Here is a 26042-nt window from a genome sequence, read left to right as displayed (position 1 = left end):
CAGGATTGTAATGCACGATAATGATACAATGGATAATAGCACTAGGCCTGAACATCATTCACCCAAGTTGAATAGTAACCTTGGTTTTTATTGCAAACTTTCACAATTTGCAAATTGTGAAAGTTTGCTTTGGTTACTTTTATTGGAAAGACAGTTTCTGTTCTGGGGACTAAGTCCAGTGGTGGGAACAGAAGTTGGAGCAACATCTGCTGTACAGCTGGGCAACTGAAGCCACAGGATCTCCCGCTGTTCGGCTAATTAATTGTGCATCCACAAGGTGCAAGTCGAATCTCGGGACAGAATGAGCAGACCTGCTCAGCCATTACCTCATAGGCTCCAATATCCGAGCGGCACGTTTGATTGGCATCTGAACAGCCATTCAATCTGCCCCTCTGCTCCTTGATTGCACCCGTGATCCTGCCTTGATCTCACCCCTCCACCGTGGTCAACCTAGGTGCAGCTTGTGCTCTCTGTGATGGTGTGAAAGGTAAAAGGAGCATCTACTGTACTCAAGTCCAGGAAGGTCTACCTCGCTCGGTGCATTCCCCTTATGTACAGTCATGAAAAGTGAGTGTTCTAAATTTTCGCTGGCCAGGTACTTAATTTGGAGGGGAAGAATACTCCATCGTGTTTGCCTTTTAGTAAGCATTCATGGGATTAAAATAGGGGGCTCGATTGGATTCTCTGTTTCAGGGACTATTTCCCCATGCCGTCATGAAAACTCTGGTCTTTTACGCCAGAAAAACTGGCATCAAAAGGTCACAGATTCACGGTCCTGCAGGGGGCTAGCAAGGAGCCGTCTTGAAGCTTGCAGTTCCAGCTGCTGATACGGCCCCCGCACTTCCTCCAGCGGCCGTGCCGTGATCCATGGCGAACTGAGACCGCGGACCTGGACCACGGAAATAGTGCCCCCGAGTGGCCACGCCCCCGACCGTCCACACAAAAAAAAACCCAGTCCCGAATGAGGCCCCCCCTGTTTAATTCAGTTCACTTGTTTTTCATCAAAATAGTTAGAACAAAGTTCTTCACCTTTGGGAATGTTAGTCTCAAGCATTGAACTCCAATGCTCATAGAAGCATTGACATCACACAGATCACATTGATGTGTACCCCAATGCAAGGAGTGGTGGTGATGCCCATCATCACTCACCCCGTTCAAGGTCATGACAAGGTCTTTTGAGGTCCGCAGTGAGGATGCAGATGCCAGTCACATGCATCCATGCAACTGCCAGCGGAGGGGGGAAACGGTCGGGGGTAAGGTCACACTGAGACTCTCGTGGGTCCGTGCACCTGATCCTGGTGGAATTCAGAGATCAACTGGGGAAGTGGCTAGTGTTACAGGGTAGGGTATGAGGCTTAGTGGAGAGACACTCACTAAGAGGGAAGCCAATGGGTGGGTGTCCCAGAGGCATGGGGGTCAGGACTCTGTCAGGAATCCTCAGCGCTCACTTTGGTGTTCTCTTTTCAGTGCATGATCCTGGAGAATCATGGAGGTAGTTGAGTTGGCTATTCTCATAGTGATCGAGCAGCAGCAGAGACGGAGACATACTGCTACACTTTGCCAGGACCAGCGCCCTGCAGAGGAGACAGAGACTGGGCCCACAGCTGTTTCGGGAACCACGTAGAAGACACTACCGGCCAAGGGCCTTCCGATGTCGGACATCCTATCTGCAGCTGTCACGGCTTCAGTGCTGGAGAAGTCTGCGTCTGTCCCAGTGGATGGTGGACCACCATTGCTAGTTCCTGCAAGAGCTGGCACCACATGGAATGGCAGTACAGAACCAATTCCCGTGGCCCCTAAAGTTACCGCAGCTCTGAATGTCTACGCAGACGGCTCGTTTCAGGGTATCACCAGTGACCGGTGTGACATTTCCCAGTCAGCCTCACACAAATGTATAAGGGAGATCACAGATGCCCTTTATGTGAGGGCCCACAAGTTTCTAAACTTGGACAAGGACTAGACGAACCAGGACCATGGGCTTCACCCGCTTAGTAGGCATGCCCCAGGTGCAGGGTGCAATAGTCTGCACATGCATGGAGTCAAGCAGCACCATTCATGCACCGCAAGGGATTCCACTCCTTCTGCCCAGATTGTTTGTACCTACAGATTGCACATAATGCTTGTGCGCTCATTTCCCAGGGAGGGTCATGACAGTTACATCTTGGGTCGCTGGTGAACAAAGTTATGTTCAATGCAAGAGTTATATTACAATGGTGACCTGGCTCAATGAGTGCCTAGTTTCACCTGTGCTTACGAGGTGCCTACAGTTTCTTACACTTCCTCACCCGAGTGTAAGCGATCAATTATTTCAATTCTGATCTGATCATTTTGAATATGTTTGACAATTATTCCAGTGACACCATTTCCTTTATCGAAATGAAGAGCACTAATGTTGACAGTACATCCATTGTAGTCTGACCACGGTACTAAACAAATTGAACATAACCTCCCTGCTTTTCAATTCTCTCCCTCTAGAATAGAATCCTACCTATTGCCGCCACACTGGCTCAGCTGAGGTTGAGCTCGTCTGCTGCCTTTCAAGCCCTGTTGCCCGAGATGACCTTGGTGGGTGTGCCTTGGGGTGGGTGCTGGATGTGGACGGTCCGAGCCTACTTTCAGGCAGCCCGGGTATTGCAGTGCTGCGTTCCTCAATGTGCAGGGCTGGAGGTGCATCTCTCACAGGGAGGGGATGTCAGATGGATTGGGCACCCCTGGGCAGAGGGCCCCAGGTTGCATTCCTGATGCTTCTCTTCCCTTCAGGTGTCCCAGGTCCCTGTGTTCCTCCGTGGGATACATGTGCAGCTGGAGTGAGATCCAAATGCCCTACCAACCTCTGGCATTGGTACTCGTGGATTCCCACCAGTGCCTGCACCATGCGATTGAAGCCCAGCACCATGGAGAGCTCATGTCTCAGCCATGGATGTCATAAGCTGAACAATGGAGCTGACACCCCCAACATGGAGTGCACGTCCTGCGCCAAGGTCTCCACTGCGGCTGCCACTCTTACAGTTTTTGCCTCATTCTGTTTGCGTGATGCCACCATCTCCTCAGACAGAAGGTGATGTGACTCCTCCAGTTGGCCTTGCAGTCCGAGGAGGGATGCTGACATCCCTTCCTGATACTTGCGACTCTACCTTTGAAGCACAGAAGCTTGGGGGCTCACAAAGTCCTGGGCTCCAGCATGGCTTTGAATGCCGGATCCCTGGGATATCCCTGTGGATCATCAGCTGTGCGGTGCTCACCAGTGAGTGACCCAGAAGCCTGCCTACTTCTCAATCCCACCAGGGTGTGAGTATGTGTACTGGTGTGCGTTGCGGGTGACAGATGTGATGCCTCTTCCTTGCTCGTCTCTGAATTGTCTCCCTCAGAGCTGCTCATGTCTGGGGTGTCCAAAGGGCAACAGGATGGTCAGGGCTGGTCAAGGGAAGTTCTGCAAGGGAAGGGAGATGGCATTAGTGCATCTTGGGGAGAACTGATGGGGGAACGGTTACTTGTGAGGCTTGGACTATGGCCGCATGCCTTTTGCTTGTTGCCCTCACTATCATAGAATTTACAGTGCAGAAGGAGGCCATTCGACCCATCGAGTCTGCCCCGGCCCTTGGAAACAGCACCCATGCCTCCACCCCATTCCTATAACCCAGTAATCCCACCTAACCTTTTAAGACACTAAGGGCAATTTATCATGGCCAATCCACCTAACCTGCACATCTTTGGACTGTGGGAGGAAACCGGAGCACCCGGAGGTAACCCACGCACACACGGGGAGAACGTGCAGACTCCACACAGTGACCCAGCGGGGAATCGAACCTGGGACCTTGGAGCTGTGAAGCAACTGTGCTAACCACTATGCTGCCATATGCCCTCTGCACAGACACAAGTCTTTTTCCTCTCCAGCCAGCTCAAGTGCTCTTTCCTCAAAGGGCGTGAAGCATCGGAGCTTGGGCATTACTCCAGGTGGTTGCGTCCACTAATCCCTATTATGCTTGATTTTATCCTGCGGAGAGACAGGTGAGGAGTGTTGGCAGGGGTCCTGCCAGTTCAGATGGCAATTTGGTGTAGGATGCGTAAGACTTGAGTGGGAACGGGAATGTGAAGAGCAGATTAGTTAATTGGTTGGGGGTGGGAGGATGGGAGGAGAGGGCCGCTTAAAAGGAGTTGGCTGGGTGAGAAAGCACCTTGGAGGTTTGAGGGGGTGCAGCGGGAGACTGAAGGAGGCAGACATACCCTGGACGCCCGAAGAAGGTCATTAAACTTCTGAAGCACTGCTGCCCTGTCCTCGTCTGTAGTGGGCTGGCACTGACTAGGGCTGCTACAGCAGGCGAGGGGTGGAAGAGCGTCTGCAGGAACGTGGGTGTAGGAGGTCCCGCCTATGCTGCACGCCATCCTGGAGCTTGTTGCGAGCTCCCTTGGAAGATCTAGATGCAGGCGTCCTGGCAGCCATCGCACTGACTGGATCTGGAAAAATTCTATGGCTACAACCAAACAAAAACAAAGTCTGTCCTGGGCGGTTCTTCAATGGCACTTGTAGCGCCAGGAACGACCAGGTTATCTGACGGCATTCCGTCTTAGTGCACCAGTCGGGAATGCCACCCCCCCTCACACACCCCGGCTGCACTCAGCATCATTTCCTGCACTGAGGAGTGTTATGGGAGAGGTGTTTTCAGAACCCCAAAATGTATCATGGAGTTCAACCAACCACCCCCTTCAATGGATTGTTGCTTTTGAAGCACACGGCTTGTTCCCCAGGTGTAGTATTACAATTATGGACATGTGGTTTTTAAAACAAAACAATGTTTATTCCATGAACTCAAATTAACCTTTCAAATAAACATTGGATCTCTTAACACCCCTTACTTCAAAGATAACCCCGAAAATAATACACTACCCAATCCTGCAAAGTTTCTTTACACATCCAAAAGGCTTAACAAATCCTTCAAACAGAAGCACATTAGATTTATATTCAATGCTGAGACCTTTTTACAATTCCGATTTCACCAAATGATTAAGAGATAGTCCTTCATGGCAGAGATCACCAGCAATGCAGCTCACAGCCAGACCCAAGCTTTCTTCAAACTGAAACTAAAACTCCCAAAAGCAGAAGTGAGCTCAGCCCCCCCCCCCCGTGACATCACTTCAGTAATATGATCAGCTTCATTTCTTAAACGTACATTTCTTAAACATCCAATTCTTAAAGGCACTCTCACATGACAGGAGCTCCAACGAGTGGAGCTCTTCCACGCTGGAAATAATCTTTTGCCTCTTCGATGCAACCCCCCCCCCCCCCCCCCAAGATACCATTCTGCTTGGTCCCTGTTTGTGGGGACCAGCACTGAAAGGCACCCAGCTGGGGTCTCCTCAGCAAGGCTGATAGATGCCGGGTGCGAGCATGGCTAAGAGGGTTCTTAAACTCACTTAGTCGTGTGAGACAGGGTTCCCCCCCATTATGGGTGGGACCCGGATCACAACATCTCACGTGATCTGGTTAGATTTCGCGAGGGGTGTAAAGGCTGTCGAGAATCCTGGTGGAGGCCTCTCCCTGGATCTACTGACCGCGTTGCGCCCCCATTCAAGAGGGATGCGGCCGATAGATCGTGCCCTATAATTGTATTCTAGGTACTGGGGAGGCGTATATATGGAGCTTCCCACTGATTTCAAAGATGAATTTGCTCCAGGGCGAGGGAATCAGTGGGAGGTCGTCAGGAGTGCGGCATGATTCACGTGGAGAAAAGAAATGTTGTTAAAGAGGCTCAATATTCGGTGAGATGTCCCACCGCCAGTGGCTGTGGGATTTGCGTTGGCTTTTTCACTGGAACCGACCCGTTGCCAGATTCTGGAAAGATTCCGCCCACAGTGTTTCTACAAATTGTGCAACACAATTAAGTAGACAATCACTGGATAGCGTCTTTGCACTTTTCTGTGGTATATATAAATTTGAAATCTGTCACTTACTGCTTCCCTTGAAGAAAGTAGACCAGAGGAGGTACAGAATGATTGGCACCGGAACTGCCAGAACTGCCATCACCAAAGGGACCAGAAACATCAAACGGTGTATTTTACCTAAAACAGATGGACAGTATTTACAAATCAGATGACCATCCAGCTAGTTATACCCACCCCAGCTCCCAGAGAGAACTACCTACTTATTCCTTTTCCCACAATATAAATGTTTATTTTTCCAACATTCATCCACCCTCATTTAAAATCCATTCTGGATTCCGCTTCGACAAGAAATTACAGTGAGGCATTCCATATCCAATAAACTTATAGAATATAAAAAATCTCCTCTTCTATCCATGATAAATTATGCCCTAATTGATAAGTGGAAATAGTTCTTCCAGATTTATCAAAACACATCATGATTTTGAACTTTACTGTCAAAATCCTGGGGGTGCACATCTCCAAAACTCTGTCCTGGTCCACCCAAGTTGACGCTACCACCAAGAAAGCACAATAGCACCTATACTTCCCTCAGGAAACTAAGGAAATTTGGCATGTCCACATGAACCCTTACCAACTTTTACAGATGCACCATGGAAAGCATCCTGTCTGGCTGCATCATAGCCAGGTATGGCAACTGCTCGGCCCAGGACCGCAAGAAACTTCAGAGAGTCGTCAACACCGCCCAGTCCATCACAAGAACCTGCCTCCCATCCATTGACTCCATCTACACCTCCCGCTGCCTGGGGAAAGCGGGCAGCATAATTAAAGATCCCTCCCACCCTGCTTACTCACTCTTCCAACTTTTTCCATCGGGCAGGAGATACAGAAGTCTGAGAACACGCACGAACAGACTCAAAAACAGCTTCTTCCCCACTGTTCCAGGCTCCTAAATGTCCCTCTTATGGACTGACCACATTAACACTACACCCTGTATGCTTCATCCGATGCCGGTGCTTATGTAGTCACATTGTATACGTTGCGTTGCCCTATTATGTATTTTCTTTTCTTCCCATGTACTTAATGATCTGTCGAACTGCTCGTAGAAAAATACTTTTCACTGTACCTCGGTACACGTGACAATAAACAAGTCCAATCCAAATCGTCTTTCCTGTTCTCAAGAAAACTGCTCCAGATTCTCTTGTCCCCTTCCATAATTAAAAGTTCTTACCCTTTATTATCACTACTGCAGTATCTCTATGTACTAGACATATTTATTAAAGTCAGACACACAATCCAGGTGCATTGGAGTCTGTTGTTATGTTTAAGGTGCTTCATAAATTCAGGTTATTGTCCCCCCCATCTACAGATGTTGGCAGGTTTTTGTATTAGTCATGGATATAGAGGAATATTTGCATCAGAACAGCATCACTGCAAATTCTCAGCTGATTTCCTGTGTAGGAAAACTACAAAAAGTGTTTCTGTGATAGTTTAGATAATGTTTCCAATTTCTCACCCTTGGGATTGGCCCCGTTATAAAGGCTGACAGTAAGGGGGTCGCTGGTTGCGTTACTGACTGGGTTTTCAGCGATGCATCTGTACACATATTGTTCCTCTTCGGTAACACAGTCTATAACAAGCAGCGTCCCATCATATGTCTCATTGAGAACTCCAAACAAGGACAACTTTTCCCAGTGCATCATGACATTTGTTCCATTGGAGACAAAGCAGTTCAAAGTGATATTTGATGAACTCTTACAGTTACCAAGAATCGCTGTTTCAGGCTGGGATACTGGTTCTGAAATACAGAGATAATAATTAACCTGCACAACAGTCATTAAACTTTAGAGTAATTCATTTTAGACATGGGCACGGTTCTCTGGTCTCATTTCGCTCGAGCGAGAGCGCAACGAGGCCGCTGAACAGCGGGAGGCCAAAAACGAGAACCTCGGCGGGCGCCAAAACGTCCAACCGGGATCCTGCTGTATCATGGTGAGAAACCAATTGTCACCACTTAAGCCCTATTTCCATGCAAGTAACGGGAGCCACCCCACATCCAATTGCCTCCCGCGATCCAGCGGCCTCCCCAGTAAGTGGTCATGCTGGAGCCAATTAGTACTCCTTTTCAAAAACGTGAACTTACCGGATTGGCCGCTGAGGGGACCCGAATATGTGAGCAGCCATCTTCGCTCACAGGCAGTTAGCTTGGGTGCACTGGGCATGCTGCCCCTTTGCTCGGGGGTGGGGGCAACCAGGGGTTGCAGCCCTGGGAGGTGGACACCATGGGAGGCTGGGTTAGGGTCACGTGCTGATTTGGCGGGGGGGGGGGGGGGGGGGGGGGGGGAAGAGAGAGGCCTCGACCATCCGCAGGTCCTCCATGCCAACCACTGGACCATGTGTTCCTGTTCCGGGAGCAACCCTAGTCCCTGCCTGTTTGTCCAACAATCACCCATAGCTCACACAGACTGTGGAGGTCTCTGGCTGTGTGGTGCAGGCTGTTGTAAATAGGAGATTTGCAATTGTGGTCAAGTGAGCACTTCACACATCTCGGGCGTCATTCTCCAACCCCCCGCCGGGTCGGAGAATGGCCGTTGGCCGCCGTGCATCCCGCCCCCCGCCGAAGTCTCCGGTACCGGAGACTTCGGCGGGGGCGGGAATCGGGCCGCGCCGGTTGGCGGGACCCCCCGCTCAATTCTCCGGCCTGGATGGGCCAAAGTCCCGCCCAGAAATTGCCTGTCCCGCCGGCGTAAATCAAACCTGGTATTTACCGGTGTGACCAGGCGGCGTGGGCGGGCTCCGGGGTCCTGGGGGGGGCGATCTGACCCCGGGGGGTGCCCCCACGGTGGCCTGGCCCGCGATCGGGGCCCACCGATCCGCGGGCGGGTCGGTGCCGTGGGGGCACTCTTTCCCTTCCGCCTCCGCCACGGTCTCCACCATGGCGGAGGCGGAAGTGACTCTCCCCACTGCGCATGCGCGGGAAACTGTCGGCGGCCGCTGACGCTCCCGCGCATGCGCCGCATTTCCGCGCCAGCTGGCGGGGCAACAAACGCCATTTCCACCAGCTGGTGGGGCGGAAATCCCTCCGGCGTCGGCCTAGCCCCTCAATGTTGGGGCTAGGCCGCCAAAGATGCGGAGCATTCCGCACCTTTGGGGCGGCGCGATGCCCGTCTGATTGGCGCCAGTCGGCGGACATCGCGCCGTTGGTGGAGAATTTCGTCCCTCAAGTGGATCTCCGTGGGTGGGCGGGCCATGAGGGGCTCATTGCCTAACATCCCTTTCATACCTTCATGCATGGACACTGTGGGACACCGGGCACATGTCTGTGGCTGCTGCCTCCCAGTGTTCATCTACCCCTGCACCCCCCCCCCCCCCCCCCCCCACACACACACACAATTGCCCTCTCAGTGATCCTCTCCGTGCTTGGCCTTCTTTGCTCTACCGCCACGTTTAGGTGTACCCCCAGGATGCATCAGAGGTGGAGGCAGCCAGTTGCTTACCTCGTCCTGTGCCCTTCGATGCACCTGGCAGGCATCCTCTGGGGCTGGAGGGCCCCACCTCACTTGACGGCGGCACATGCCCAGCCATGCTGCCCTGTTCCGGGTGATGACAGAGAGGAGTGGCCTCATCAGAGGGGTGGAACCCAGAGGAGTTGGTGTGGCCACCGTCTCCAGTCCATAGGATGGGTTTGGGTTTCCACCCTGTGCCCCCTCCTCCCACTCGTTACCCAGAGGTTAATCATGGGGTTCACCTCGGGATCGAGGGGCAGCTGGTTCGAGCCCGGCTGTCCCTGTGTCATCTGGCTCTGCCAGCCCTGGTGCCTGCATCATGGTGTCAACGCCCTCGGCGATGCTCCTCAGTGATTGAGCCATGCCCACCTGCAACTGGGACAAGTTCCACAGCAACTCGGCCATTCCGTTGAGACTTCACGCTCAGCGCCTCACCAAGGTCAACCTGGTACTGGGCCATGTCCCCCAACGAGTCGGACATTCTGCCGAGGCAGTCAGCCATGGCCGTCACCGAATGCCGCGCCTTGGACATCTCCACTAATGCTGCTGATGTTGTGCACCAGGCTCTCCACTGCGGTCGCCACCATAGCTGTGTTGGCCTTGGTGCCACGCATTGCCGATGACCGGAGCCTCTGGGACTTCTGCAATCAGCTATGGACCTGCTGGAGCGTCACTACCCTCTGAATGTCCCAGCTTCTCTCTAACGTCTCCATCAGCTCCTCGTTCCATAGGCTCAGCATCTAGCTGGGATCCAGCAGACCTCCGACAACTGTCTCACCTGTGTGTTATTGCCTCCTCCTGATGTGCATCAGCGACTGTGTGGTGCTCACTAGATTCTGCCCCAGAAGCCTGTCTACTACAGTTGCGTACTGAGGTGCTTGTCTCTGTGCTAGTAGATGGTGGGGATGGCAGCTGTGATGTATTGATGGTGGCATCCTCGGAGCTCTCCTCTGAGGTGGTCTCATGGGAGGCAATGGAGGACTAGCGCCGTTGGCTGGAGGACCTCTAGGAGAATGAACACATAGTCAGTGGGAAGGATGGGTCAGTCTTTATGTCAATAACTCATGTTTGACAGGTCCTCGGGTGGAGCCCGGTGGATCCTCATATCTGCGGCGTACACCGACCTCCGCATTGGTGACCGCTTTGCCTTCGGCCACTCTCGTAATCTCCAGGGCTCGTTCCTCAAGGGTCTTGAGTATTCTTATATCCGGCATCCACTCCGCCAGTCTGGGCCCTCTCCCGACGATTGGGGGACAGCATCTCCTGCGGAGATAGAGAGGGCATTGGTAGCCACATGTTCGGTTCACATTGGTGGGGCAGGGCTGTGAAGGAAGATTAGTTGGGGGTGGGGTGAAGTGATGGCTGGGATGAAGGGGGGGCTGAAAAGGTGGGTTGGTCACGTGGGGATGAGAAGGTCTCGGGGGGGGGGGTCAACCCATGCATGCAGCCCGATGTAAGTTGTTGACCTTGCAGTACTGGAAGCCAGTCCTCCTGGTCACGCTTCCTGAGCTGGCGGCCACGGCCACCCTTATCCCAGGCGGCTCTGGCTGCCCTGTGGCTCTCCTTCCGGGACCCTATGGGGACAGGACATCCCTCCTGGCCTCAGCCACATCTAGTGCCCTCCCTAGGTCCACGTCTCCAAACCGTGGGGCTGGTCGTCTGGGTGCTATGGCCGCAAGCTGACTGGGGTTGGCTGAGCGAGTGCTGTTTAAGTGCTGCTCGACCTTGTTAGTGGCGGGCTGGCAAGCGCGGTCCCAGTGAAGGCTAGAGAGCCTTCATTTGTGGTGAGAAGCCCGTAAGGCCTCGTTAAGTGGACCAATCGATGTTGTATTGCGTTGCCAGCCTCGCCGGGCAGCTCGTGGCAGTTCCCACGCACTACAGCACTTAGAAATCTTTCCGGAGAATCGCGCCCATGAGGTATTTCTGAGTATTAATAAACCAGAACACAGATGAAATATTTTGATTCAGTTTTGTATTTTAAACAGACTAACATTAAAGCCTGAAGTTCCAATGTAATACAAGCCCTGATATGTACGGCACAGTGGTTATCACTGCTGCCTCACAGCGCCAGGGTCCCGAGTTCAATTTCAGCCTTGGGTAACTGTGTGGAGTTTGCCCTTTCTCCCGGTGTCTGCGTGGGTTTCCTCCATATGCTCCAGTTTCCTCCCACAGTCCAAAGTGTAGATTAGGTAGACTGACTATGCTAAACTTCACCATAGCATCCAGGGATGTGCAGGTTACGTCGGGTGATGGGGTTGTGGGAATGGGGTGAGGGGCCCAGGTGGGACCCGCTTTCAGAGGGGTAGGGCCTGAGACCCGCCCACCTATTCACCATCCCTGACCTGCCAAATTCCCGCCGGTGTTTCTAATGTGGTCCTGCCGTTCGGGAACCTCGCGTGGCAGCCGCCACAGTTGGCGGAGGGCCGACCGGAGGGCAGGGCGGGCCTCATTCGGGACTGGGGGCCTAAGTGTGGGCACTATTTCGGCGGTCCAGGTCCGCGGGCTGAGTAAGCCATGGAGCATGGCGTGTCCGCTAGAGGCCGGACCGCGTGAGTATCCCGAATGGCAGGACCAAGTTAGATCCACGCCGTCGGGAATTTGGCCGGTAGGGGGCGGAGAATGGTGGGGCAGACCTCCAGCAATGGCCGCAGGTAGGAACTATGCGGCGCAGCGTACTCCTGGAGAATTGGGGAACCGGCGCCGGTCCCTATTCCATGTGCGGAAATGGATTCTCCTCCCCGGCGCCGGCTGCGATTTTGGCGTCGGGGCGCTGAGAATCCAGCCCCAGGATCAATATCATCACATAGTATCAATAATGCAGTATATAGACTTATATCAACATATCATTTGCAATATGCTTAAAATTAATTTGTTTAATCATTAACGCCCCTCTGAACCCACTGAGAACAGGGCTGGATTCTCTGCTTTCGGGACTGTGGCGTCAAAAGGCCACAGATTCACTGTCTTGCAGGGGATCGGGAGCACTACTTGGGAGGTCCAGCTCTGCGATGAGTCGGCCATGCAGCACAGCGTGGCCGCTGGCGTGTGCATACAGGGCCTCTGACCTGGACGTGCGGGGCCCTTATCTGCAGCAAAAGCCGCGAGCATCCCGACGGGTCCCTGCTAGCCCCCTGCAGGGCTATGAATATGTGGCCCTTTCACGCCAGTTTTTCTGTCGTGAAAGGCCACAAGTTTTTACAATGGCGTGGGGACATAGTCCCAAAAATGGAGAATCCAGCCGCAGTTCTTTACTTAAAACAGAAACTATTTAAATTGGTCAAAAAAATAATGGGCTGGATTCTCTGTTTGCTGGTGCCAAAATTGGGAAACGCGATTGGGCGGAGAATAGCTTCCGACACCAAAATTGGGGTAGACATCAGTTTGTCGCCAGATCGGGGTGTTCCGGCATCCTGAAAATGGCGTATATGCGTCGCTTGCCACGGGGGCTGAAAGTACAGGAGGCATATCATTAGCGGGCCTGACACCCGATGCTCCGGGGCCTCCGCGATTCACCGCCTCCGGTGGGCCAAATTCCCAACAGCGTGGTTCACTTGTGGTTATATAAATCGTGAACCTGGCAGCTGAGCGAGAGAGAGGAGGTAAGAAATTCCGTGGAGTGACTGCGGGCTGCTGGCCCGGACACCAGGGGCAGGGAGGGGGAGAGGGGGAACAGGCCGAGCAGCCGGGGTGCCCCCCAGCCAGCACTGGAGCGGTGCCCAGGCACCGACCGCCATTACATTGGCCATCTTGCTGACCACCCACCCCGGCCCCGGGTTCCACAGTGACAACGGCCATATGGACGCCCCCCCCCCCCCCCCACCCTGGCCCCGGGTTCCACATTGACAACGGCCATATGGACGCCCCCCCCCCCCCCCCCCCCCCCCCAGACATTCCACCCAACCAGTCGCCACCAACCAGGGGACCACCCAGCGCCACACCCACAGCAGCCTCCAGTGAGGGCAGTGCCAGCCAACGGTACCCCAGGCAGCAAGGACAGGTGCCAGCACCGGGGGAGGCATGCGTGGGAGGGCCCGCAGTGCCAACCGGGGCCACCATGTAGCCCGTGGAACCTGGATGGGCACGGGAGTATGTGCCATGCTAACATGTCGGCCTTTCGCACCCTGCAGATAATGGCATTTGGACACCAACCGGCGATGCTGGCCGCCGTGGCGACGGCCACAGCTCTGCAAGATGCCTTTCGGCAGCGTGAGCGGAGGCCGCAGCAGTGGAGCGGGCTGCAGAGCGGCAGGTGGCAACCACACAGGCTGGAGAGCCTGCTGCCCAACAGGCCGAGGAGGAGGAGGAGGTGACAAGGGGGCATCGGATGAGGCCCTGCTTGTACTGCAACCGCATGTCGTTCGAGGACCTTCCGGACCGGGCATGCAGACGCAGACTGCGGATGAACAGAGGGACTGTGAGACACATATGCCAGATGATGGCACACCTGGCAACCCGGAAGTACGGGGGAGGACTCCTGCTCCCGGTGACCGTCAAGGTGACGGTCGCCCTCAACGTCTATGCGACGGGGTTGTTCCAGTCGCCAAGTGGGGACCTGTCCGGGATCTCGCAGACATCGGTGAGTGTGAGGTGTCGGTGCCAGGAGCACAGCGCTACCTCCTCACCCTGGCCGCCCTGAGGAGGTTGTGCAGTTTCTTCCTGCACTGGATGAGAGTCCGGATGCCGTTGTCCATGGCGCTGACCACATCTGCCACCTACATCAAAGCACGGCGAATGGCGGGGCTTGGTGGCCTTCCTCCTGGGCTGGTGTACAGGATCATCCGCCTCTCCTCCACAGCGGCAGGTCTCCAGTTCAGCGTCCCTAAACCGCGGCCCTGCTCTCCTTCCAGCCAGCCTGTTGACAGGGGCGGTGTATGTGGTGGGTGGATCATTTAAATGCAACTGCGACGTCTATGAGCCTCATGTCCGCCAATCAGGACTCGGCACCGTTTCGCTTGGAACCGGTTGTGTTCCACGTGGCGATAATGCTAACCCATTTAGAGTTTCTGAATCGGTGCAGCTGTTTTGCTGTCTCAAAATCAGAGAATCCAGCCCAATTTATATCATGAGCCCTTTCAGGCCTCAATGAAATGTTGCTACGCTGTTTCTTGCAATCCTCAAAGTTAACAGAAGTTACATCAACACTTACCAAAGACCTGCATCCTGAATGTACTTTCATCACGGTTTTTCAGTTCTGTCCCATAGTAGTCAATGTTTATTTCATATTCTCCATTATCATCAACCTGTACATCATTCAGCATCACAAAACCTCCGTCAATTCCAACTCGGTGTTTATACAGTGGGTGGACAATATGCAGCTCCTCCGGATTATTAGATTTCCATGTAAAAATCTTAAAGGCCACAGGAGATTTCGATCTAAATGTAACATCATATTGATCGGTGCCTTGATGCTGGATGGGGAATAGGGCCTGTTCTCCTGCAATGGCGTTGTTGATGGTATCAGTTCTGACATTCAACGCTTCTCCACACACTATAAACAAACAGAATACTGGAAAACACAAATAGAAATTGCACACATTAATTTTTAGTCGTTAGTCAAACTGAGTGAGGTTGCAGGGAAAGGTAGGTAAAGGGTTTTTATTGATGCAGTTCAGTTTGAATGGAGATTAGGATAGATTAAACTTCTGCGACGCACCCAGTTATCTGTCCACAGAGTTAAAGGACTCTTGGTGAGAGTTGGAACGGTTCATTTGTTAATGGAGGCTGAATTTTTCACTGTGCTGGTGAGCTGTGTGATTTGAGCAGTTTCAGCTCCAACAATAATACTGTGGACACTTACCAAATACTTGCATCCTTAAAGTACTTTCATTGTGTTTTTGTCAGTTCTGTCCCAGTGTATTCAATGTGTATTTCATATTCCCAAGTGCCATTAACTTGGACATCACTCAGCACCACACAATCTCTCGATTCCAACTCCCGTGTTGATATGGTGGTTACACAACGTGAAATTTATCTGGATTATGCGATTTCCATGTTAAAATCTCAATGGTTTGTGGAAATCTTGATCTAAATGTTACATTATACTGATCTTCCAAAACTTGTTACTGTGTAAGGAACAGGACTTGTCCTCCTTCAGGGGTGTTAGTGATGGTATCAGCTCTGGCGGGTAATACTCCTCCACACACAAAAAAACAAATGGTGTGCTGAAAAATACAAGCATCGATCATATACGTCAATTGTTTTTTTGCTGCTAGTCGAAGAATAATAATTTTGTTTTATTCATTCATGGTATGCGGGCATTGCTGACTAGGCTGGCATTTTAACCCCATTCCTAATTGCCCTTGAGAATGTATTAGTTAGCTGCCTTCTTGAACTGGGCTACTGCAGCCCAGGTGATGTAGGTTCACTCAGTACTATTAGAGACAGAGTTCCAGGATTTTGATTCAGCAACAGTGATATATTTCCAAGACAGGGTGGTGAGTGGCTTGGATAAGAACTTCTAGGTCGCGTTGTTCCCAAGTGTCTGCTGCACTTGTCCTTCTAGATGGCAAGGTTGTGGGTTTAGAAGGAGCCTCACTGAGGTCCTGCAATGCACCTTGTAGATCAGTGTTTTTCAAACTCCCCCCACCCCCGGAACACTCGCCATGTTTGCTTACCTTTCATGCAAAAGGGGAGCCTGCTTGGTCCTCACAATCTCACTCCAGTCAGGCTCACAGGAGAGGGCAATGTATATATCAGGTGCAGATTTCAGCCAGTTCCTTTGTGCCATCTTCATGTGAATGGAAAATCCAAACCTCGCACATGCAAGTCATTGTGAAGGGCAATAGCAACAAAGTGCTTGCTTTACTCAACATTGGATAATCCTGGGAGAGCTCCAGAATGCTGACAGCCTCATGGGCTTTTGCTGTGTTTTTAATGTGCTGTCACAGGTCAGGTACAGCAGCTGAGTCTTTTTGTTTGGAGTCAGCTCTAAGTTAATACTCTGGGCTCTCAATCTCCAAAGGAAGTTTTCACACACCACTTATTTTCAATATCTGAAACCACTCCTCTCATTTGCCAGTACTTCCCTGCATGTAACACACATCGTTATTTGCATTGGCACAATTGACAAAACCATACCTCAAGAAATCATCTTTATGCTGCTTTGTTTCAGAGTTAAATTTCACTTCATAGGCTATTAACCAGAGGCCCTGGAGCTCTGTACAGAGCTAACATCGGCACTGCTCTGCCCTGCCCTCGGCTCTCCTCGGCAGCTCTCTCCAGACTCAGATTGTGAGATCCTGGCATGTAGATACACTGCCTATTTGTGTCTCTGACCATCTGTTTCTTGTAACAAAATGATTTATCTTCTCAGTCCACTTGGTGGCAGCTGGAAAATGGAAGAAGTTCTCCTCTGTGAATTGTCGCCAAAACTATGTGCATACAGGGTGCATGATGTGTACGTGCAAGGCGCATGGCCAGACCACTGCTGTCGCTTATGGCAGAAAGACTGCAGTCAGCCTAATTTCCTTCTCATTTAAAAGGTGACAACACTGCCATTCTCAATTAAAATGTCAGTCACAGCCATTGGGCACTTCTCTCAGGAGCACCGTGGGAACGCCATGACCCAGTGCAGCATGTCCAGGAACTGACATGATTGACCTTCAACAACCACAACCATCTTCCTTTGTGCCATGTATGACTCCAACCAATGGAGTGACTTTCCCCTTGTTCCTATTTACTCCAGGGCTCGTTGATGCCACACCCATTCAAATACTACCTTGCTATTAAGTTCAACTTTAACTCTTGCTGAAGAGTTCAGCTCTTTTCTTCATGTTTGCACCAATGCTGTAATGTCAGGAGCTGAGTGATCCTGGTGGAACACAAACTAAGAGTCAGGAAGCAGGTTGTTACTAAGTAAGTGCCGCTTGATAGCACTCTTGATGACCACTTCCTCCTCTTTGCTGATTACTGAAAGTCGAATGATGGAACGGTAATTGGCCAGGTTGGATTTGTCCTGCGTGGTGTGTACAGGACATACATACAAAGAACAAAGAAAATTACAGCACAGGAACAGGCCCTTCGGCTCTCCCAGCCTGCGCCGATCCAGATCCTTTATCTAAACCAGTCTTCTACTTTCCAAGGATCTACTTCCCTCTGTTTCCCGCCAGTTCATATATCTGTTTAGATGCATCTTAAAATGATGCTATCGTGCCCGCCTCTACCACCTCCTCTGGCAAAGCATTCCAGGCACCCACCACACTCTGCATAAAAAACTTTCCACGCACATCTCCCTTAAACTTTCCCCCTCTCACCTTAAAATCGTGACCCCTTGTAATTGACATCCCCACTCTTGGAAAAAGCTTGTTGCTATCCACCCTGTCCATACCTCTCATAATTTTGTAGACCTAAATCAGGTCCCCCCTCAACCTCCGTCTTTCCAATGAAAACAATCCTAATCTACTCAACCTTTCTTCATAGCTAGCACACTCCATACCAGGCAACATCCTGGTGAACCTCCTCTGCACCCTCTCTAAAGCATCCACATCCTTCTAGTAATGTGGCGACCAGAACTGCACGCAGTATTCCAAATGTGGCTTAACCAAAGTCCTATTCAACTGTAACATGACCTGCTGACTCTTGTATTCAATACCCCGTTCAATGAAGGCAAGCATGCTGTGTGCCTTCTTGACCACTCTATCGACCTGTGTTGCCACCTTCAGGGTACAATGGACCTGAACTCCCAGATCTCTCTGTACATCAATTTTCCACAAGACTCTTCCATTGACCGTATAGTCCGCTCTTGAATTAGATCTTCCAAAATGCATCACCTCACATTTGCCTGGATTGAACTCCATCTGCCATTTCTCTGCCCAACTCTCCAATCTATCTATATTTTGCTGTATTCTGACAGTCCTCCTCGCTATCTGCAACTCCACCAATTTTAGTATCATCTGCAAACTTGCTAATCAGACCACTTATACCTTCGTCCAGATCATTTATGTATATCACAAACAACAGTGGTCTGAGCACGGATCCCTGTGAAACACCACTAGTCACCGTTCTCCATTTTGAGACACTCCCTTCCGCCACTACTCTGTCTCCTGTTGCCCAGCCAGTTCTTTATCCATCTAGCTAGTACGCCCTGAACCCCATACGACTTCACTTTTTCCATCAACCTGCTATGGGAAACTTTATCAAACGCCTTACTGAAGTCCATGTATATGACATCTACAGCCCTTCCCTCATCAATTAACTTTGTCACTTCCTCAAAGAATTCTATTAGGTTTGTAAGACATGACCTTCCCTGCACAAAACCATGCTGCCTATCACTGATTGGTCTATTTTCTTCCAAATGTGAATAGATCCTATCCCTCAGTATCTTCTCCAATAGTTTGCCTACCACTGACGTCAAGCTCACAGGTCTATAATTCCCTGGATTATCCCTGCTACTCTTCTTCAACAAAGGGACAACATTAGCAATTCTCCAGTCCTCCAGGTCCTCACCCGTGCTCAAGGATGCTGCAAAGATATCTGTTAAAGCCCCACCTATTTCGTCCCTCGCTTCCCTCAGTCACCTGGGATAGATCCGATCCGGACCTGTCCACCTTAATGCCTTTTAGAATACCCAAAACTTCCCCCTTCCTTGTACCGACTTGACCGAGAGTATTTAAACATCCATCCCGAGCCTCAACATTCGTCATGTCCCTCTCCTTGGTGAATACTGATGCAAAGTACTCATTAAGAATCTCACCCATTTCCTCTGACTCCACGCATAAATTCCCCCTTTTGTCTTGTGGGCCAATCCTTTCTCTAGTTACCCTCTTGCTCCTTATATACAAATAAAAGGCTTTGGGATTTTCCTTAACCCTGTTAGCCAAAGCTATTTCATGATCCTTTTTAGCCCTCTTTGTTGCACGTTTGAGATTTGTCCTACTTTCCCGATATTCCTCCAAAGCTTCATCAGTTTTAAGTCGCCTAGATCTTATGTATGCTTCTTTTTTCATCTTAGCTAGTCTCGCAATTCCACCCGTCATCCATGGTTCCCTGATCTTGCCATTTCTATCCCTCATTTTCACAGGGACATGTCTGTCCAGCACTCTAATCAACCTTTCCTTAAAAGACTCCCACATTTCAAATGTGGATTTACCCTTAAACATGGACAAGTATCCACATTGTTGGGTTGATGTCGGTGTTGCTGCTGTACTGGAACAACTTGACGAGGGGCGTGGCAGGTTCTGCAGCACCGGTCTTCAGTACTACTGCTTTGCAATATTCAGTGTCTTCAGCCGTTACTTGATATCATGTGGAGTGAATCAAATTGGCTGAAGACTGGAATCTGTGATATTCGGGACCTCAGAATATCCTGGATCATGAACCTGGCACTTCTGGCTAAAGATTATCACAAATCCATGGCACAGTGGTTAGCACTGCTGCCTCACAGCGCTGAGGCCCAGATTCAATCCTGGCCCCGAGTCACTGTCCGCGTGGAGTTTGCACATTCTCCCCGTGTCCGTGTGTGTGTCACCCCCACAACCCAAAGATGTGCAGGTTAGGTGGATTGGAAACGCTAAATTGCCCCTTAATTGGAAAAAATAATTGGGTACTGTCAATTTATTGTTAAAAGATTATCACAAATCCTGCAGTCTTATTTTTTACACTGGGCTTTCCCCGTCATAGTCATGAAATCATAACAGCACATTGTGCCTGCAGTGGCCATCAAGCAACGATCTATTCAAATCCCATTTTCCAGCACTTGGTCCGTGGCCTTGTATGCTCTGGCGATTCAAGTACTCATCTAAATAGTTCTTAAATTTTGAGAGAATTCCCACCTCTACCACCCTTTCAGGCAGTGAGTTCCAGATTCCCAACACCATCTGGGTGAAAAGGCTTTTCCTCAAATTCCCTCTCTAGCTCCTGCCCCTTATCTTAAATCCCCATGCTTATTGACCCCTCTACTAAGGGGAAACCGTTCTTCCTCTACCCTCTCTATGTACACCTCAATCTGGTCTCTCTTCAGTCTTCTCTGCTCTATGGAAAACTCCAGCCTAATCAGCCTCCTTGGCACCGTTCACATCTATCCTCTACCTCCAGCTGGAGTTTCAGCGGGAGCGGAGTGCAGAGGCTGCTGGTGGGGGAGTACTGAAGTTTAAACTAACTTACCTTGCAGGGGCATCTCTTGGAGTTTCAGCGGGAGCAGAGCGCAGAGGCAGCTGGTGGGTGAGTACTGCAGTTTAAATTAACTTCCCTTACTGGAGCATCTCTTGGAGTTTCAGCGGGAGCGGAGTGGGGGGGGCTGCTGCTGGGTGAGTATTTAAGTAAACACTTACCTGGTCCCGTTACTGTCCCTCTTTGCTGTTGTTTTTTTTAAATTTTATTTTTTCAAGGCGGGAACAGGAAGTTCGGCCCGCGGACTTCTGGGAAGTCCCTCACCAATAAATTCTGGTGGAGAGGAAACCCGAGACACTACACGTGTAGTGTCTCCCACCAGCCCTCCTCCTCTAACCTAATAATAAAATCCATTGGTGTGAGGTAAGTACCATATTATATTATTATTATTTAAAAAAAAAAATTTAGTTGTTAGCCAGATCTTGGTAGAAAGTTAGAGGCATGGCAGCGAAGGGAGTGCAATGTTCCTCCTGCAGGATGTTTGAGGTGAGGGATGCCGTTAGTGTCCCTGCTGATTTTACCTGCAGGAAGTGCTGCCATCTCCAGCTCCTCCAAGACCGAGTTAGGGAACTGGAGCTGGAGTTGGAAGAACTTCGGATCATTCGGGAGGCAGAGGGGGTCATAGATAGCAGCTTTAGGGAATTAGTTAGACCAAAGATTTGAGATAGATGGGTAACTGTAAGAGGGACTGGGAAGAAGCAGTCAGTGCAGGGATCCCCTGCGGTCGTTCCCCTGAGAAACAAGTATACCGCTTTGGATACTTGTGGGGGGGACGGCTTACCAGGGGTAAGCCATGGGGTACAGGCCTCTGGCACGGAGTCTGTCCCTGTTGCTCAGAAGGGAAGGGGGGGGGGGGGGGAGAGGAGCAGAGCATTAGTAATTGGGGACTCGATAGTCAGGGGCACAGATAGGAGATTTTGTGGGAGCGTGAGAGACTCACGTTTGGTATGTTGCCTCCCAGGTGCAAGGGTACGTGATGTCTCGGATCGTGTTTTCCGGGTCCTTAAGGGGGAGGGGGAGCAGCCCCAAGTCGTGGTCCACATTGGCACTAACGACATAGGTAGGAACGGGGATAAGGATGTCAGGCAGGCTTTCAGGGAGCTAGGATGGAAGCTCAGAACTAGAACAAACAGAGTTGTTATCTCTGGGTTGTTGCCCGTGCCGCGTGATAGTGAGATGAGGAATAGGGAGAGAGAGCAATTAAACACGTGGCTACAGGGATGGTGCAGGCGGGAGGGATTCAGATTTCTGGATAACTGGGGCTCTTTATGGGGAAGGTGGGACCTCTACAGACAGGATGGTCTACATCTGAACCTGAGGGGCACAAATATCCTGGAGGGGAGATTTGTTAGTGCTCTTTGGGGGGGTTTATACTAATGCAGCAGGGGCATGGGAACCTGGATTGTAGTTTTAGGGTACGGGAGAATGAGAGTATAGAGGTCAGGAGCACAGATTTGACGTCGCAGGAGGGGGCCAGTGTTCAGGTAGGTGGTTTAAAGTGTGTCTACTTCAATGCCAGGAGTGTACAAAATAAGGTAGGGGAACTGGCAGCATGGGTTGGTACCTGGGACTTCGATGTTGTGGCCATTTCGGAGACATGGATAGAGCAGGGACAGGAATGGATGTTGCAGGTTCCGGGGTTTAGGTGTTTTAGTAAGCTCAGAGAAGGAGGCAAAAGAGGGGGAGGTGTGGCGCTGCTAGTCAAGAGCAGTATTACGGTGGCGGAGAGGATGCTAGATGGGGACTCATCTTCCGAGGTAGTTTGGGCTGAGGTTAGAAACAGGAAAGGAGAGGTCACCCTGTTGGGAGTTTTCTATAGGCCTCCAAATAGTTCTAGGGATGTAGAGGAAAGGATGGCGAGGATGATCCTGGATAAGAGCGAAAGTAACAGGGTAGTTATTATGGGAGACTTTAACTTTCCAAATATTGACTGGAAAAGATATAGTTCGAGTACATTAGATGGGTCGTTTTTTGTACAGTGTGTGCAGGAGGGTTTCCTGACACAATATGTTGACAGGCCAACAAGAGGCGAGGCCACGTTGGATTTGGTTTTGGATAATGAACCAGGCCAGGTGTTGGATTTGGAGGTAGGAGAGCACTTTGGGGACAGTGACCACAATTCGGTGACGTTTACGTTAATGATGGAAAGGGGTAAGTATACACCGCAGGGCAAGAGTTATAGCTAGGGGAAGGGCAATTATGATGCCATTAGACGTGACTTGGGGGGGGGGGGATAGGTTGGAGAAGTAGGCTGCAAGTGTTGGGCACACTGGATAAGTGGAGCTTGTTCAAGGATCAGCTACTGCGTGTTCTTGATAAGTATGTACCGGTCAGGCAGGGAGGAAGGCGTAGAGCGAGGGAACCGTGGTTTACCAAAGAAGTGGAATCTCTTGTTAAGAGGAAGAAGGAGGCCTATGTGAAGATGAGGTGTGAAGTTTCAGTTGGGGCGATGGATAGTTACAAGGTAGCAAGGAAGGATCTAAAGAGAGAGCTAAGACGAGCAAGGAGGGGACATGAGAAGCATTTGGCAGGTAGGATCAAGGAAAACCCAAAAGCTTTCTATAGGTATGTCAGGAATAAGCGAATGACTAGGGTAAGAGTAGGACCAGTCAAGGACGGATGGGAAGTTGTGTGTGGAGTCTGAAGAGATAGGCGAGATACTAAATGAATATTTTTCGTCAGTATTCACTCAGGAAAAAGATAATGTTGTGGAGGAGAATGCTGAGACACAGGCTATTAGAATAGATGGCATGGAGGTACGTAGGGAAGAGGTGTTGGCAATTCTGGACAGGCTGAAAATAGATAAGTCCCCGGGGCCTGATGGGATTTATCCTAGGATTCTCTGGGAGGCCAGGGAAGAGATTGCTGGACCTTTGGCTTTGATTTTTATGTCATCATTGGCTACAGGAATAGTGCCAGAGGACTGGAGGATAGCAAATGTGGTCCCTTTGTTCAAAAGGGGGAGCAGAGACAACCCCGGCAACTATAGACGGAGAGCCTCACGTCTGTAGTGGGTAAAGTCTTGGAGGGGATTATAAGAGACAAGATTTATAATCATCTAGATAGGAATAACATGATCAGGGATAGTCAGCATGGCTTTGTGAAGGGTAGGTCATGCCTCACAAACCTTATCGAGTTCTTTGAGAAGGTGACTGAACAGGTAGACGAGGGTAGAGCAGTTGATGTGGTGTATATGGATTTCAGTAAAGCGTTTGATGAGGTTCGCCACGGTCGGCTATTGCAGAAAATACGGAGGCTGGGGATGGAGGGTGATTTAGAGATGTGGATCAGAAATTGGCTAGCTGAAAGAAGACAGAGGGTGGTGGTTGACGGGAAATGTTCAGAATGGAGTTCAGTTACAAGTGGCGTACCACAAGGATCTGTTCTGGGGCCGTTGCTGTTTGTCATTTTTATCAATGACCTAGAGGAAGGCGCAGAAGGGTGGGTGAGTAAATTTGCAGACGACACGAAAGTCGGTGGTGTTGTCGACAGTGTGGAAGGATGTAGCAGGTTACAGAGGGACATAGATAAGCTGCAGAGCTGGGCTGAGAGGTGGCAAATGGAGTTTAATGTAGAGAAGTGTGAGGTGATTCACTTTGGAAGGAATAACAGGAATGCGGAATATTTGGCTAATGGTAAAGTTCTTGGAAGTGTGGATGAGCAGAGGGATCTAGGCGTCCATGTACATAGATCCCTGAAAGTTGCCACCCAGGTTGATAGGGTTGTGAAGAAGGCCTATGGAGTGTTGGCCTTTATTGGTAGAGGGATTGAGTTCCAGAGTCAGGAGGTCATGTTGCAGCTGTACAAAACTCTGGTACGACTGCATTTGGAGTATTGCGTACAGTTCTGGTCACCGCATTACAGGAAGGACGTGGAGGCTTTGGAGCGGGTGCAGAGATTTACCAGGATGTTGCCTGGTACGGAGGGAAAAATCTTATGAGGAAAGGCTGATGGACTTGAGGTTGTTTTCGTTGGAGAGAAGAAGGTTAAGAGGAGACTTAATAGAGGCGTACAAAATGATCAGGGATTTAGATAGGGTGGAGTGAGAGCCTTCTCCCGCGGATGGAAATGGCTGGCACAAGGGGACATAGCTTTAAACTGAGGGGTAATAGATATAGGACAGAGGTCAGAGGTAGGTTCTTTACGCAAAGAGTGGTGAGACCGTGGAATGCCCTACCTGCAACAGTAGTGAACTCGCCAACATTGAGGGCATTTAAAAGTTTATTGGATAAGCATATGGATGATAATGGCATAGTGTAGGTTAGATGGCTTTTGTTTCGGTGCAACATCGTGGGCCGAAGGGCCTGTACTGCGCTGTATCGTTCTATGTTCCAGGAAGAACCTACTAATACGGGTTCTTGTTAAGTTGGCTCTATGTACCACTTTTAGTTGCATCAGGCTGAGCCTTGCGCACGTGGAGGTGGAGTTGACCCTATGCAGTGCTTTGCTCCAGAGTCTCCACCCTATTTCGATCCCCAGGTCCTCCTCCCATTTCATCTTGGTGCGTCCAGTACGGTGTCGGCTCCTTCTACCAGTCGGTCATACATGTCGCTAGTTTCCTTTCTCTAGTATGCTTGTGTCCAGAAACTCCTCCAGTAATGTGTCGTGGCGGTTGTGGGTAAGTCCTTGTCTCCTTTCAAAGGAAGTTTTTGAGTTGCAGATACCTTAGCTCGTTCCCTCAGGCTAGCTGGAATTTCTCTGTCAGTTCGTCCAGTGTTGCGACCCTGCCGTCGGTGTATAAGTCCCGGACTGTCAGTGTCCCCCCCGTCCTGTCTCCACCTTTTGAAGGTGGCGTCAATCAGTGCTGGTGTGAACCTATGGTTGTTGCAGATGGGAGCTTTGTCCGACACTTTGGTCAGTCCAAAGTGCTGCCGTAGTTGGTTCCAGGGCTGGAGGGGTGGCTACCACCACCGGGCTACTGGTGTGTTATTTGGGTGGGGATGGGAGTGCCGCCGTGGCGAGGGCCCGGAGGGAGGTCCCCTTGCAGGAGGCCTCTTCCGCACGTACCCACTCGACATCTGGCTCCTTGATCCATCCCCTTATTCGTTCGGCTGTCGCCGCCCAGTGGTAGAATTGTAGGATTGGGAGGGCTAGCCCTCCCCTTGATTTTGTAAGACCTTCTTTGGGATCCTAGCATTCTTCCCCCCCACCCCCACCAATACGAACGCCATGATTAGTTTGTCCAATGCTTTGAAAAAGGCCTTGGGGATGTAGATCGGGATGGATCTGAATAGGAAGATGTACCTGGGCAGCACGTTCATTTTGATCGTCTGGACTCTCCCCGCGAGGGAGAGTGGGAGCATGTTCCATCTATGCAGGTCCTTTTTTACTTCCTCTGTCAGACTGGTGAGGTTCCATTTGTGGATCCCTTTCCAGTTATGGGCTATTTGGATCCCCAGGTCGCGGAATGTGTGTCGGGCTTGTTTCCGTCTGCCTTTTTATCCACCTTATCTGCTGGTCCTGCTGCCTTCATACACTTCAAGATCCCTCTGGTCCTCTGTACGCCCCAGCATCCTTCTGTTCATTATATGTACCCTCGCATTGTTAGTACTC

General features: G+C 50.8%; 1 protein-coding gene across 3 annotated transcripts in view; it reads right to left on the bottom strand.

Annotated features, from left to right (window-relative positions):
- LOC140389951 (hepatic and glial cell adhesion molecule-like) overlaps positions 1 to 26042 on the bottom strand; it is a 76307-nt gene that overhangs the window by 10221 nt on the left and 40044 nt on the right. Inside the window, exons 2-5 of one of the 3 annotated variants that reach the window (XM_072474633.1) lie at positions 15181 to 15544; positions 14530 to 14889; positions 7394 to 7675; positions 5950 to 6057 (exon numbers count right to left, since the gene is read on the bottom strand). In XM_072474633.1, the coding sequence (XP_072330734.1) occupies positions 5950 to 6057; positions 7394 to 7675; positions 14530 to 14889; positions 15181 to 15193 (763 nt within the window). In that variant the 5' untranslated portion in view covers positions 15194 to 15544. Of the gene's footprint in view, positions 1 to 4224; positions 4473 to 5949; positions 6058 to 7393; positions 7676 to 14529; positions 14890 to 15180; positions 15545 to 26042 lie in introns of all 3 variants that reach the window. The other 2 variants (XM_072474635.1, XM_072474636.1) reach the window with 2 other exon arrangements.

The sequence above is a fragment of the Scyliorhinus torazame genome, chromosome 14 (assembly GCF_047496885.1).
Source record: "Scyliorhinus torazame isolate Kashiwa2021f chromosome 14, sScyTor2.1, whole genome shotgun sequence".
Lineage (NCBI taxonomy): Eukaryota > Metazoa > Chordata > Chondrichthyes > Carcharhiniformes > Scyliorhinidae > Scyliorhinus > Scyliorhinus torazame.
The sequence above is the reverse complement of the archived record's forward strand: the minus strand, read 5'-3'. Positions and strand labels throughout refer to the sequence as shown.